At 47.2% G+C, this 15,874-nt stretch overlaps 1 protein-coding gene across 1 annotated transcript; it reads left to right on the forward strand.

Moving 5' to 3' along the window:
- Positions 1–944: 944 nt before the first annotated feature.
- Positions 945–4,922, forward strand: LOC114145589 (uncharacterized). The gene is made up of 4 exons (XM_028019227.1): positions 945–1,259; positions 1,412–1,564; positions 2,212–2,278; positions 2,389–4,922. The coding sequence occupies exons 1-4, from the start codon at positions 1,113–1,115 to the stop codon at positions 3,951–3,953; spliced, it is 1,932 nt and encodes a 643-aa protein (XP_027875028.1). The 5' UTR covers positions 945–1,112; the 3' UTR covers positions 3,954–4,922.
- Positions 4,923–15,874: the final 10,952 nt, after the last annotated feature.

The following is a 15,874-nucleotide window of genomic DNA, read 5'->3' on the forward strand; positions in this document are numbered from 1 at the left end:
GCCGAGCGTCACATTCAGCGTTATGTTTGCCGTTTCATAATTTCTCTTGCCTTGCTAGTGTAACCCCAACAAATGACAGGGCTCCAAATGCTAACCAGGTTTTCTTTTCCTATCAAAGCAGTCGGGGTGGACTGGTGTGAGTTTCTTAAAGTGCGACGACCTCGAGTCAAGCTGCATAAAAACATATTCCATAATTCTTCCGTTGTATTTAGAGCAGCAACTATTCCCACTCTTGTTTAAAATAATAGAAGATATTGATTGCTAAGAGCTATATTAAACAGAAATGTGAGGTTTCTGAGAAGTTTGTTCACCCAGAACTTGGTTGGGGCTCCTTTTGCATGAATCAATCAAAGCAATGTGGGATGGAAGTGACTGGTCTGTGGTCCTGCTGGGTTGTACTGAAAGGCCAGGTTGCTTTGACAGCAAACTCCAGGTCATCTGCACTGTTGGGTCTGGAGTTCCTCGTCTTCCTCTTGACAGTACGCCGTTGCTTCTCTTTAGGTTTCAGGATAGGCCAGTTTGCTGGACAATCACAGTAACACCATGGTCACTTAACCAAATGTTGGTACATTTAGCAGAGTGGGCAGGTGATAAATCCTGCTGGAAAATTAAATCAGCATCTCCACAAAACGTGTCAGCAGAGAGAAGCATTAAGTGTGCTAAACTTTCCGGGTAGACAGCTGCATCGCAGAGGACTTCAGTGGACTAACACCAGCAGATGGCATGGCAAACCCTAAATCATCTCTGACTGTGGAAACTTCACACTCAACTTCGAGGAACGTGGATTCCGTGTCTGTCCACTCTGCCTCCAGACTCTGGGACCTCGACTTGACGTAATAAAACACAAACTTTGTTTTCGTCAGAAGAAGGCAACAGTCCAGATCTGGTTTATGAGAGGCCTGACACGAGAAATGTAACATTTGCAGTCCATGTGTAGGATTTGTTTGTCTCTTGATGCACTGAGTCCAGCCCCAGTCTTTCTGAAGTCTCTCTAAATCCTTGAATGGATGTGTTGTTTTGCATCTTTGTGTTCAAAGTGTGACGTCTGTCGAATGATCACACCGAACTGAAGAGATTTATGTGTGCAGGTAAAAGCCCAGTACAGCGTTTTGATGGACACCGTCAAGCAGACGTCCTTCCAGAACCTTCAGGAGGAGCTGGACAGTCACATGGAAACCCTGAGTGGGCAAGTCAGACCCCATCGAACACAACAAGCTATGTCATTGCATAAAATGGACATGGAGGCCAGTGTGATGGAGGTGAGCTCATGTTATTCTAGACATTGAGGTATCTAGATTTGCCTCAAATTTTTTTTAAAAAAGGGAAGATTCCTGAACCATCACACCAGATTAACTCTTCAGTCCTGCTACTGGTTCAGGGATTCTCACTTTACTGCATTTAATGTGATCAGGTGAGACAACCCCAGCTGGCCTGTGGGAGCTGCGGTCCGGAGGAGTACTGCAGCTACAGCAGCAGACATCCTGGCTGTGAAAAGTGCACGGTTTGCCCTCCTGGCTTCTTCCTGGTTGCCCAGTGTTCTGTCCATGCTGACAGGATCTGCCAGGTTTGCAACTTTACGCTTTCGACGAATGGCTTTCTTAACTCAACTGAGTCTTGCCAGTTTGGACTTTAAAAATATATATATATATATATTGAACATTAAACTTTGCCAATACTCTGCTAATGTCGAAAAAACTAAATTTAGGAATTGCAGTGTTTCCATTCAATAAGATGCGAAATTAAAATTACACGTGAATAAGCTTGTTCATGTGATAAGTTGTTAAAAAAAACAACATGTCCCACCGTCATCCTCCTACCACTTTTTTCTTCTTTGTTTTTTCCACCGGTAGTAACGTCACACAGGTCACATGACTCGTGAGATGCAAAAAAGTGTTTATATTGGAGATTTGTGAAATACACACCCATTTCAATTCTGCTGAAAAGCCACCTCATCCGTAAAAACCTTCTCTCGAAAAATGTGAGTTTTTTTCAAAGTTAACATGTCTCCATTTAGCAAATTTCTTTTCCAGTTCCAATTCCCATAATTGCACTGCCAATGGAAACACAGCTATTGTCGGCTATTATGTGCTAATGAAACATAAAATAATGGTTGAACTGTATTTCTCCAGTAAAGGGAACAAGCAGGCAGAGTCTTGATTCATCATCTGCTCACTGCAACCAGTGGCTCCAACAAGTTTGTTGTTATTACAGGACCGAGATGAATGTCTTGAAATATCAGACTTGTGCAGAGATAAACAGAAGTGCATTAACACTCCAGGTACGATGAATCATGCTTTTATTTATCGACATTGCAATATTTTCTCTCCTTTTTCCGATTCACGGATTTTTATTCCTACTTGTCCAATTTGCTTCCTGTCGTATCACCAGGCGGATTCAAGTGTCAGGGCATGACGGTACGTGACGCCAACTCTGGAATGTGTGGCCATGGCTACTTCTACAACTCTGAGATGGATGAATGTCAGGCCTGCAGCGAGTGCGATGGGGAACCGGTTGTTTCCCCTTGCACCTTAGTCACAGACGCTGTCTGCTCCGGCTCCGTTAACGATGTTCCCGCTTTGTCGCTCTCCTGGTCTGGAGACATAAGTCTGAAGGGTCCAAAAGGCCAGATCCTGGGTCAGGCCTTCCCCAGCGCGCAGCTTCACATACAGGGAAGAGACGACATGGGTCTGGTTTCAGCTGAGGATGGGCAGCTGATCCTAAAGCAGCACGGTTTGGTCTGGCTCGACGGAGTTCTGTCGCTTGGTCACGGCTGCCGTAGCTTCATCCAGGTCTGCCTACGTGTAAACCACACAGACGGGTCCGACGGCCGTGACCTGAGCGGCATACGGGTGGAGCACCAGGAACGAAGGTCTCTTCGAGGCGTCAGCATCAGTGGGGTCACGGAAGTCGCCCCGGGTCACCTTATGTCCCTGTTTCTTCGGAGCGCCAGCCATCACTGCAACCAAAGCAGCGAAGGTCTGCAGCTTTACGACACCTCTGCAGCCATGCTCTCCCTCCTCTGGCTCTCTCACGACACCGGGGCTGTTGCCATGACAGCACAGGCCGTGGTTTCTGCACATTACCACACAAATTACCACCCGGCCTTCCGCATCTCCTCCACCTCTGACCCCTACGTAGTGGGGCTGAGTCACGACAGTCGAGGGATCCGTTTCGCAGAGAACGGATCTGTGCGTTTTGTGTTCCAGCAAGCATTGTACTCTATGGGCCAAGCTTGTGTGAGTGACGGCTTTCAGCTCGTGGCATATCTCAACAAAAATGGAACCTCCACTGAGATGTTTCGGGTCTTCAAACCAGGGGTTCACTACCGAGACACATCTATATCTCTGTCAGGAGCCGCCACAGTCAGTCCCGGGGATGCCATTGGCTTTGAGATCCTCTCTCCAGCTCAGTGCAATGTACGATTCTTTGGCGATGAGTCCGGCATCAGTCTTCTCAGTCTATTTTGGGTCCCTGCTGCCATCTCATCCTCTATGACTGCTTCTGTGGCCAACACTGGCCTTCCATCTGGAGCAGTACGGAACAAGCCTCTGTTCTTCCACCAGACCAGCCCCCAGGTGCCGCAAATGGGGCTGTTGGGGAAAGGATCTCCGAATCAGAAAAAGGACTTTGTCTTCAGGGAGAGTGGCACAGTCAGTGTGGCGTTGGACCTCAAACTCATTCCCTCCTGCAACTTGGTCAAGGTGACTCTGCTGAGGCAGAGTGACTCGGAAGGGGGCCGTGAAGCAGAGGGTCTGCGGCCTGTACCCATAGCCCAGCAGGTGGCGGGTCAGATGGGTGAGGGGTGCCAGTGGGCCAGCTTGAGTCTACGAGCATCCTTTCAGGTTTATAATGGCACCGCTGTCTTCTTCATCCTAGACTGTGTACGTGGACGAGTCAATCAAATCAGTCACCAGGCAGGAAGTGGGGTGTCAGCGGTTTGGGTGGCAGCATGATAACAAACAGCCAGAAAGGGCAAAACCTTCCCATATTGATTCTTCCTATTTGAGTTTAATAATAAGGCCGCAGACATTCATAATGTTACTCAGACGTATTGTCATTTAAGGTAATAAATGCTAACCCGAAAGTTTCACTTAACATTTGCATCAATACCTCTAAGTTAAATGACAAAGTTGCTGCACCACAAAAACAGAAAATATTATCAAGTATTTTATGTCTCTCATCCAAATATATTAGTAAATTTTTAATAAGACATAACCAACTTACAAGTAACTTTTCAGCAAGATCCAGGAACTTGTTTCATGTCTGTCGTTTCTTAGTATTGACTTTAATAAATACTGGCAGATTACTTCGCATAAGACATTTTCCCCATGTTATATGTGAGATAATCTACCTTTTCCATAATATTAAAGAATTATTGACTCCTATAGCTCCTATATCTGGCTGAAAAATTACTTTTAAATTAGTTTTTGTCTTATTTCAAATGTACTAAGATATTTGCACTAGAAACTAGACAAACGAAACGTGGCAAAAATGTTTTGTTTTTGCAGTGTACTCATTTGGCTCTTGAAATATTAGATGTTTCATTTGCCACTTTTCTGGTGTGAAGCCCCTCTTTTACTCTGGGAGGTTTTGTACTGGCAATGCCTCAATCCACATCCAATGGGGATGTTTCATTATTTTCCTATATTGTAATCATAATCTAGTACTCTAAGAACAAAAAATTATATGACTCAAATAAATACATCTGTTAGCAGGAGGTGAATCTAGTGGAATTGGCTTCATTTTTAACTCCTATCATGGCTATTTATTGCATAAAGCTTCCAGCCATCCATTCATCAATTAGCTATTACCAAGCAGAACCTGGAGCGAATCTAAGGATCCAAAGGGAGAACAGGTAAGCTTCATAGAAAGAGACTCCAAGCTAGAATTCAAACCCAGGATGTCGCTATCGATCACAAGCATGATTGACAGCACTAAGATGCTCCTCCTGGCTCTGATTGGTTGTTTTTGACCGGAGCGGTGCGTTTCTTCAGACGGCAATAGCAGCACCGGCATGAGATGGAGGAACGTGAGCTTTTCACAGCTCATCTGTCTAAGTCGCATCAAAGTGATCATTTTAACAAATATGTGTAAAAACCCCCCAAATATTTTCACCTTCCTAAAAATAATGGACAGAGTCTTTTTTTTTTGCCAAAACTGATTTTTTTTTTCTTCCATCCATCCATCCATCTTCCTCCGCTTATCCGAGGTCGGGTCGCGGGGGTAGCAGCTTCAGAAGGGAGGCCCAGACTTCCCTCTCCCCGGCCACTTCTTCCAGCTCTTCCGGGGGAATCCCGAGGCGTTCCCAGGCCAGCCGAGAGACATAGTCCCTCCAGCGTGTCCTGGGTCTTCCCCGGGGCCTCCTCCCGGTGGGACGTGCCCGGAACACCTCACCAGGGAGGCGTCCAGGAGGCATCCTGACCAGATGCCCAAGCCACCTCAACTGGCTCCTCTCGATGTGAAGGAGCAGCGGCTCTACTCTGAGTCCCTCCCGGATGACTGAGCTTCTCACCCTATCTCTAAGGGAGAGCCCAGCCACCCTACGGAGAAAACCCATTTCGGCCGCTTGTATCCGCGATCTCGTTCTTTCGGTCATGACCCAAAGCTCATGACCATAGATGAGGGTGGGAACGTAGATCGACCGGTAAATCGAGAGCTTCGTTTTTTGGCTCAGCTCTCTCTTCACCACGACGGACCGGTACAGCGCCCGCTTGACAGCAGACGCTGCGCCAATCCGCCTGTCGATCTCCCGCTCCCTTCCTCCCCCATTCGTGAACAAGATCCCGAGATACTTAAACTCCTCCACTTGGGGCAGGACACCCCCCCTGACCCGGAGAAGGCACTCTACCCTTTTCCGGCTGAAGACCATGGCCTCGGATTTGGAGGCACTTATCCCCATCCCGGCCGCTTCACACTCGGCTGCGAACCGCTCCAGCGAGAGCTGCAGATCACGATCCGATGAAGCCAAAAGGACCACATCGTCTGCGAAAAGCAGAGATGAGATCCTAAGGCCACCAAATCGGATCCCCTCAACACCTTGGCTGCGCCTAGAAATTCTGTCCATAAAAGTGATGAACAGAATCGGTGACAAAGGGCAGCCCTGGCGGAGTCCAACTCCCACCGGAAATGAGCCCGACTTACTGCCGGCAATGCGGACCAGACAGCCCGTATCAAAGGGCCCGGTACCCCATACTCCCGGAGAACCCCCCACAGGGCTCCCCGAGGGACACGGTCGAACGCCTTCTCCAAGTCCACAAAACACATGTAGACTGGTTGGGCGAACTCCCATGCACCCTCCAGGACCCTGCCGAGGGTGTAGAGCTGGTCCAGTGTTCCACGACCAGGACGAAAACCACACTGCTCTTCCTGAATCCGAGGTTCGACTATCCGACGGACCCTCCTCTCCAGGACCCCTGAATAGACCTTGCCAGGGAGGCTTAAGAGTGTGACCCCTCTATAATTGGAGCACACCCTCCGGTCCCCCTTTTTGAACAGGGGGACCACCACCCCAGTCTGCCAATCCAGGGGAACTGCCCCCGATGTCCATGCGATATTGCAGAGTCGCGTCAACCAACACAACCCTACAACATCCAGAGCCTTAAGGAACTCCGGGCGGATCTCATCCACCCCCGGGGCCTTGCCACCGAGGAGCTTTTTAACCACCTCGGCAACCTCGCCCCCAGAGATTGGAGAGCCCAACCCAGAGTCCCCAGGCTCCGCTTCCTCAGTGGAAGGCATGTTGGTGGGATTGAGGAGGTCTTCGAAGTACTCTGCCCACCGACCCACAACGTCCCGAGTAGAGGTCAGCAGCACACCATCCCCACTATAAACAGTGTTTGTGCTGCACCGCTTCCCCCCCCTGAGACGCCGGATGGTGGACCAGAATCGCCTCGAAGCCGTGCGGAAGTCTTTCTCCATGGCCTCTCCAAACTCCTCCCACGCCCGAGTTTTTGCCTCAGCAACCGCCCGAGCCGCATGCCGCTTCGCCCGCCGGTACCCATCAGCTGCTTCCGGAGTCCCACAGGCCAAAAAGGCCCGATAGGACTCCTTCTTCAGCCTGACGGCATCCCTCACCAAAGGTGTCCACCAACGGGTTCGAGGGTTGCCGCCGCGACAGGCACCGACAACCTTGCGGCCACAGCTCCGATTGGCCGCCTCGACAATGGAGGCACGGAACACGGTCCACTCAGACTCCATGTCCCCCACCTCCCCCGGGACGTGTTCGAAGTTTTGCCGGAGATGGGAGTTAAAGCTCCGTCTCACATGGGATTCCGCCAGACGTTCCCAGCAGACCCTCACAACACGTTTGGGCCTGCCAGGTCTGACCGGCTTTCGCCCCCACCACCGGAGCCAACTCACCACCAGGTAGTGGTCAGTGGACAGCTCCGCACCTCTCTTCACCCGAGTGTCCAAGACATACGGCCGCAGATCCGATGAAACGATGACAAAGTCGATCATCGAACTGCGGCCTAGGGTGTCCTGGTGCCAAGTGCACATATGGACACCCTTATGCTTGAACATGGTGTTCGTTATGGACAATCCATGGCGAGCACAGAAGTCCAGCAACAGAACACCGCTCGAGTTCAGGTCAGGCGGGCCGTTCCTCCCAACCACGCCCCTCCAGGTCTCACTGTCGTTGCCCACGTGAGCGTTGAAGTCCCCCAGCAGAACAAGGGAGTCCCCAGGAGGAGCACTCTCCAGTACCCCCTCTAAGGACTCCAAAAAGGGTGGGCAATCTGAACTGTCGTTCGGCCCGTAAGCACAAACGACAGTCAGAACCCGTCCCCCCACCCGTAGGCGGAGGGATGCTACCCTCTCGTTCACCGGGGTGAACCCCAACGTACAGGCGCCGAGATGGGGAGCAACAAGTATGCCCACTCCTGCCCGATGTCTCTCTCCCTGGGCAACTCCAGAGTGGAAGTATGTCCAGCCCCTCTCAAGGAGACTGGTTCCAGAACCAGAGCCATGCGTCGAGGTGAGACCGACTATTTCTAGCCGGAACCTCTTGACCTCACGCACTAGCTCCGGCTCCTTCCCCACCAGAGAGGTGACATTCCACATCCCAAGAGCCAGTTTCTGCAACCGAGGATCGGACCGCCAGGGTCCCCTCCCTTGGCCGCCACCCATCACACAGTGCACCCGACCCCTATGGCCCCTCCCACGGGTGGTGGGCCCATGGGAGGGGGGGCCCATGTTTCCTCTTCGGGCTGAGCCCGGCCGGGCTCCATGGGTAAAAGCCCGGCCACCAGACGCTCGCCATCGTGCCCCCCCTCCAGGCCTGGCTCCAGAGTGGGGCCCCGGTGACCCGCGTCCGGGCGAGGGAACACCAAGTCCAATGTTTTTACTCATCATTGGGGTCTTCTTTTTTTTCTTTTTTTGCTTAAATCACTTATTGGCAAAAAATGACTTTGGCTATTATTTTAGGAAGGTGAAAATACTTTTATGAGTTACATAAACCAGCTTCAAAGTAAACTTCCTACCACTCCAACTATTCATATTAATTTAATTTTACATGCAGTTTTAAAGCTGGTTGATCAGCTATAAAACTGAGTGGCCTACAGTCTCACAATTACTAATCCAACAACGTCAAGGCCTTTAAACTGGATGTTGCTCACGCTGAAGTATGCGGTGGAACATAAATCATTGAAACTAGAGCGTCTGTACTTCGTCAGCAGTAAGCACCATACTGTGCAACCCCGCCCCCCACCCCCAAGACAAGGTCAGAGTTCATTGCCCCGCTGAAGTTCAAAAGACACAGCAAAAGCCCGCTGTTTCCTCCGTACCGTTTCACTCTGCCGTTGTGTAGCAGACGCTCCCAGAGTTTTTGTCACCTGGAAAATATCTTGTAAATATCGCCTACTGATGGCAAAACAAAGAAATTACATTTCTCTTAATTTTTTTTTTCCTTCCATAAGCTGCTTGATGATGTAGTCAGCTACAATTTACTTTTTAAATCTGTTTAGATGAACTACAGGATATTTAATTAAACAGAACTGATCTTTTATATAATGGAAAACCAGTGGTTTATTTGTACATAGTATTGTTGATTAAGTGTAACACTTATTGTTTTTCTTACTTAATTGTATTCTTTTTAAAAAATCATAGAGGTGAGAAGGAGTTTATGAAAACAAAGTGTCACAAAGATGGGATTAACAGATGTCAAAAGAATGATTATTTTTTTAAGGAGGGGGAGAGAGGGAGGCATTCAGTCACCAGAAATTAAAAGCAATTAATAATTAAGGTCATAAATCACTCTATCGATTAAATTTTTTGACATATTGTGCTGTGGTAGCTGAAGGAGGAACAGCTTATCCTGCTCTCTCCTGTCTTTACTGGTAACTTTGCCTGTGAGTTAATTTTTAAAGTGACAGTTTTTATAGTTATATTTACATTATCGACATGATAACTGGATTACTTCAAACCTAAGGACTGGGGGATTTTCTTACTTTTACCTTTATTTTTTTACCTTACTTTTCTTCATCTCCAAGTTGAACCAGGGCAAAATGCCTCCAGCTAACCCCAAGGGACATTAGCAGTATTATACAACGACTTCAGTCTATAGAAATGAAAATCAAACTGCTGGAAGTGAACTTTGAGATCAACGCTACCTGTGGAAATCAGACAACTCTTCCTCAAATCAACGGATTGGCCGTACGCCTCGCATCAAGCAGCTCACCCTGGAACGCTCTGGGTGCCAAGCCGAAGCAAAAGTCTCACACTGCAGATCCGTGGAGACAACTAACAGGGAGAAATCCCTCACCTGGACGAATTGGCGTGGCCGGCTCTGAGCCGAAACCCACCTTCAACCTCAACACCTGCTAAACCAAAAGAAAACAAACAAGCAGCTGCAACCAAAACGGTTCTACCGACCGCGCTCCCAAAGACAGAGCTACCAGCCCGGGCCTCAAAACATTCTGAATCTGTGGGAATCCCACTGAAAAACAGATTTTCTGCACTCCAGCCTGAGCCTCTGAGTGAAACCTCGCCTTCAAACATCAACAAGGAGGCAACACCAACACATCCACCCCCCAAACCCTAAAGGACAAAGCAGGTAAACCACCAGCTAAACGAAAGGTATCCCAAAAGTGCTTATTGTTGGAGATGAGGCAGTAAATGGAATCAGTCACGTTTGCAATCCCAAGAAAATGAGAGTGATTTCTTCTCCTGGTGACACTGTATCTGATTTAACTCGCAAAGTTCTCTCTCTAACCGCTGATCGGCCAAATATTTATGTTACTTTAGTTGTGCATGTTGGAGCCAACAATCTGGCAAAGCAGAAACTTCTGAAAAAGGACTTTAATATTCTTCTGAACACTATGGGAAAGTTAAAAATGAAGTTATTTCTCAGTGGTCCAATTCATCAGACAAAAAACACTCCAGGCTGGGCATGATAAACAAATGGCTGATTAAAAGCTGCTCTGCCAGCTCAGTGACCTTCATCAATAACCTCTAGATCTATTGGCAGCGCTTTCACCTTTTTTGGAAGAGGCGGACGCAATCTTAATAAACATGGGACAAAGCTACTCACTGCAAATCCATCCATCCATCTTCTTCTGCTTATCCGGGATCGGGTCGCGGGGGTAGCAGCTTCAGAAGGGAGGCCCAGACTTCCCTCTCCCCAGCCACTTGTTCCAGCTCTCCCGGGGGAATCCTGAGGCGTTCCCAGGCCATAGTCATTGTTTATAGCCCCTCATATAGACATAGTCCCTCCAGTGTGTCCTGGGTCTTCCCTGGGGTCTCCTCCCGGTGGGACGTACCCGAGCCACCTCACCAGGGAGGCGTCCAGGAGGCATCCTGACCAGATGCCCCTCAACTGGCTCCTCTCGACGTGAAGCAGCAGCGGCTCTACTCTGAGTCCCTCCCGGATGACTGAGCTTCTCACCCTATCTCTAAGGGAGAGCCCAGCCACCCTACAGAGAAAACCCATTTCGGCCGCTTGTATCCACGATCTCGTTCTTTCGGTCATGACCCAAAGCTCATGACCATAGATGAGGGTGGGAACGTAGATCAACCGGTAAATCGAGAGCTTCGCTTTTTGGCTCAGCTCTCTCTTCACCACAACGGACCGGTACAGCGCCCGCTTCACGGCAGACACTGCGCCAATCCACCTGTCGATCTCCCGCTCGCTTCTTCCCCCATTCGTGAACAAGATCCCGAGATACTTGAACTCCTCCACTTGGGGCAGGACACCCCCCCTGACCCGGAGAAGGCACTCTACCCTTTTCCGGGGTAGAATCAGGCCATGGTGAGAACCAATGTGCTCCTGGAACGGACACAGAAGACTTTAAAAATTAAAAGAACCATGATGACAACCAGTTCCCTATCGTTCCCGACTCATACATGTCCAGAAAAGCGTGCCCGATTCTGTGAAATATTGTGGTCTTTGGAGTTTCTTCCAGCAACAACATCTCATCCTCTGATTTTTTTTCCATCCTAGATTTGGCTCTGTCCAGCTTCATTTTCAAAACAATAATCTCTTTGTTAAGTTGATCATTTTCCCTTTCCAGCCATTCAATCTTTTCTCTCATCTTCCTCAGAGAATCCCGTGCGTTTTCTTTTATAGTTCTGTTTGTCCGTTCCAGGAGCACATTGGTTCTCGCCATGGAGTCGTAGTCAGTTTGTAATCGTTGTGTCGTATTCCTGGCTTCGTCCAAATCTAAATTGAGTCGTCTGATTTTTTGTTCATAATGTTCATTGCGACTTCGTAGCATCTCGTTCATTGTTTGACAGTTTCTAACGTCGCTCTTGCTCTGGCTACGTTGGAGACGCTCGATTGTTTTCCTCAACATTGCCACCATTTCTTTGAGCTCCTTGTTTTCGCGCTCGTATTTCATGCAGCTCCTCTCAAAACTGTTTGTTCTTTCCACCAGGAAAACGTTTCCTCCCATTGAAGTGGTTTTTATTTCTGCCGAAAAAAAATCCTTCTCTGCCATGGTACTTGTCTCTTCGTGTCGAACCTAAAACTGCAAATGAATTTTTCTGTGGAATCTGGGAATACAGAGACAGTGACCAGTGATGTCACAGACAGGATGAGTGACATCACTGCTTCACATCAAAGCCACAAGAAGTCTGTTGCGTGGGCGGGGGGGGGGATGTTTTTTTTAAAACTTTATTCTCAGATACACTGTATAACGACAGAGTGAAACATTTGTTATGCCTCAAGAAAAACAAATACAGATAAACATATTCAAGAAAAAGCTAAGGGGCTTCGGTTCCCAACTCAAAGCAGTACAGATTTAAATTGTTTTAGTGGCTATTTTTTGTCAGAGTCTTTCATAGTCAGGATATAAAACTTAACTTCATTGTAAAATGCAGCAAGGCATGGCTTTCTCTACCTGGAACAATGAATATGATATTTAGCTAGTGACAATAAAGGATTTATGAGAAACTCAGAATTGTTAAGCATGATTTTAGTGAGGCCAAGTAAGAAATCTTCCCATAACAGAATAAATTGTGCTTCTATGTTGTTGTGGATAAAGTCACACAGATTCTGCCAAAAAGCATCAACAAAGTTACAGCGCTGTCAGGTCTAAATACCTATTAGAGACAATTTAAACAAACACAGGAAAGACAAGAGAGTTAGATTCTTTGTTTCTCGCGAGGAGAACGGACAGAGATGTGCTTTCAGTTACAAATCTCCTACCGCTCTGAAACACATCTGGCCGCTCCTCTCTTTTTATTACTCTCAGAAACCCTCGTACATTGGGCGCTTTGCAACTTCTAAAAGGGAGGGGCAAAACAATTTATCACATAGTTGCAGCGCTAATGACTTTTACTATTTAGACACATGTTATATACACTCTAAATCCCTCTGCTCCATTCGAGTACCAGACACGGCCGGCATTGAGTAAAACAAGTTGTATATAACACAGGAGAGCAGAGTTTATTGCTGGCAATAAACTCTGCTAGAAGAGTTGTCTCCGCTATCTCCCAGGCTTTGCTGATGGCATCTCAAGGAAGTCACAGGAAGGAATCAAAGTTATTTAACACACAGAAACATTATCTAAATGTAACTACAAGACTACATGATACAACGAATATTTGATAATACTAATAATACAATTTACCCAACAAGCGCCAAAACAAGTGAACAACAGTTTAATGGTAAAACATTCATAAAGTCTAAAGTTGGATACCTCCCAGATATGCTGCGTATAGTTTGCCAACTCTAGCTTTAAAACGGCACCGTCTTGAAAGTAAAAAGGGTCGCGCTTCTTTTATTTTTTATTCCAGCTTTTACTTTTGACCATCTCTGGACCATTTCCAAATCACCAAATTTCTCTTTCTTGTAGTCGGTGGGGAAAGGTTCAGCAGTCTTCTTTCAGCCGGCATGGAGCAACAACATGTGGGGGAAGGGCAGCGCTGCGTTGCTCAGAGAAAATTGGTCCCTCTGGGACTTTCTCTGGCATCTCATTATGTAGAAGGACTTTGAACCATCAGAATGGTAGGAGAAAAAAAAAAGATTTTGTGCTTTTAAAACTGAATCAGAGTTTGCGTGTTTTCCCGGTGCCTGCATGGGTTCTCCCGGGGTACTCCGACTTTGCACAAAACAATATGGCTGCTGTACACTCGGAATAGCCTTTTCTCTCTGCCGTGATCGGCGTGTTGTAAAACGACAACGTATACCACAACTTGTTCTGCGACCAAATCGGTGTGTGTGTGTGAAGACGAACATCCCAAAACCACGTGAACGCACGTTGACTGTTAGGCTTGGGCACGAATATGCAGGGCAGTATATGTAAAAAAAAAAAAAAAAAAGATTTATCATTGAGAACAATTATTAAATGTAGATCTGTTCATAACTCACACACACATAGAACATACTCTTTCTGTCCCAAATATCTGCACTTGTACTTCAGGTAAGGAACGTGTAGTTATTTAGGAGACATTGACGTTTAGAAGAACATATCAGGCGTATAAACCCTGACGTTCTGGTACGTCATGTTGATAGGTTAACAGTGCCGTCACGAGGTCGTAAACTAAACGGTTGCTAATGACTGCGTGAAGAGGCTTTGTCATTGCAAAGCCGTTCCACACCACTCTCGCTGTTACACAACACTTTGGACGCGGAGGTACGTCCCAATAAATGTCATAAACCACTTTTCATTTGAGCGAGACCGTTTGTTTATCTCGCCAGCGCCGTTAAAAGTTTGACAAGATCGTCACATTGAAGGATGCAGTGACAGAACAGAACAGAAGCGTCTGCTGGCAGCGTTCGACGGAAAGATCCGACTCAATAAACCGCCGCCCGCACGCGGGTCATAAATGGTGCCGCTTGTTCATCCTGTTGTTGAAGCCGTATAGTCACACTTTTGTGTTGTCGACGGTTATGTTCTGGTCAAACCAAATGTCTTTCTCTGAGGCTTTATCCTCAGTCCTCTTGAGAGGACAAGGCTAAAGAGAAGACAAGGACCAGTTGGACAATAACTACTTAATCTATCACTCATTCTGGATTACACTAACTTGGACACAGGTTGTTGTCTTTGGCCAGGATGTGTTTTGGTAAAAGACAACACTAGGTTTGTAGGACTTTTTACTTTTACCTGTGTAATAGGTAAAATAACATATTTTTAAAAAGTCCCAGAGTTTAAAATTCAAATTCAAAAATACTTTATTGACCCCAAAAGAAAATGAAATGTTGTTGTAACTCATTAATTCAAAGTCTTCAACGTGTCATTGTTGATGGTAATGGCTGTTGACAGGAGAGATTTCTTGTAGCAGCCCGTGTTACAGTGAATCCGACGGAGCCTCTGACTGAAGACACTAAGACAGAATTATGAAAATGATCTGGTCCGTGCGTTCATGACGAGGCCAAACTCTTTATGAGGAAGTAGGAGTGCGACGTATCGTCTCGTTAAAGGTAATATCATGGATTTTTGTTTTTTTTACACCGGTGAAAAAATGAACACTGCAAAATCAAATGATGACACCATTCAACTAAGCCAGACCTGTACAGTGGAAAACGCTGTCTGATCTGCTGCTGCCATTAACTTTGTTTCTATTTTCTTTCCCATAAAGTACGGTGAATGTCTCCAGCGGACATTGGTCAGGAGGCGTACACCCTGGACAGGTCGCCTGTCCTCTTGCATTACATCCTTTGATGATACCAAGACTGCTAATTGTATTACCATCAAAACAATAGAAAGGTTTCACTGAGAAACTGGCATTCAGAGGTGTTTTTGTTGGGTGGTGAAACTGAGTGGAGAATACAGAAAGAAACCAGGAATTGGGTCCAGTCGACCGTCATGAGATTTATCGTACAATGTATGTCTGTAGATAAATAAGTAAATAGAAATAATGAGTCAAACGGAGAACAGAAGAAGGAATGTGGAGACCTGGAGGAATTTTGCAGGAGCTCAAAGGGAGGCGATGGGGGGGAAGTAGAGAGGGAGCGGGTCAAGGGAAAAGACGTCTGAAGAAAAGGAGAAAGACAAGAAAGAGGAGTACGAGGGGAATCTCAAGCGCCACTCTCATGGGTTCAGCCTGTTGTCATAGTAACAGCAGCGAGGCAAGACGAGCGGCAGACAGGCAGATTCCCTCCTTCGTGATCTCAGCCTCTCTTTATGTCTCTCGCCCAGACATTAGTGGACAGCTGATCTTAGTCCCCGGTTGTGCCTGTCTTCTCGTTCCTCTGCTGACGGAAAATGGGCTGACAGCGAGGAGACCACTGGCTACTCCACACACGGACACCAACCAGCAGCATGTCTGGTTGATATCAGTTTATCTGTTTTTATTCTTCTGCTTCTCTCTCTCTTTCTATTCCTTGGAGTTTTTCTTCCAGTACATTACAGTCCAACCTTTCCCTACTTAAACACACGCAGGAGGAACGTTGTTACACGGGAGCCACTTTGAAATGCTGCTCCTGACTCCGTCC

Source organism: Xiphophorus couchianus, chromosome 5, assembly GCF_001444195.1.
Source record: "Xiphophorus couchianus chromosome 5, X_couchianus-1.0, whole genome shotgun sequence".
Taxonomy (NCBI): Eukaryota; Metazoa; Chordata; class Actinopteri; order Cyprinodontiformes; family Poeciliidae; genus Xiphophorus; species Xiphophorus couchianus.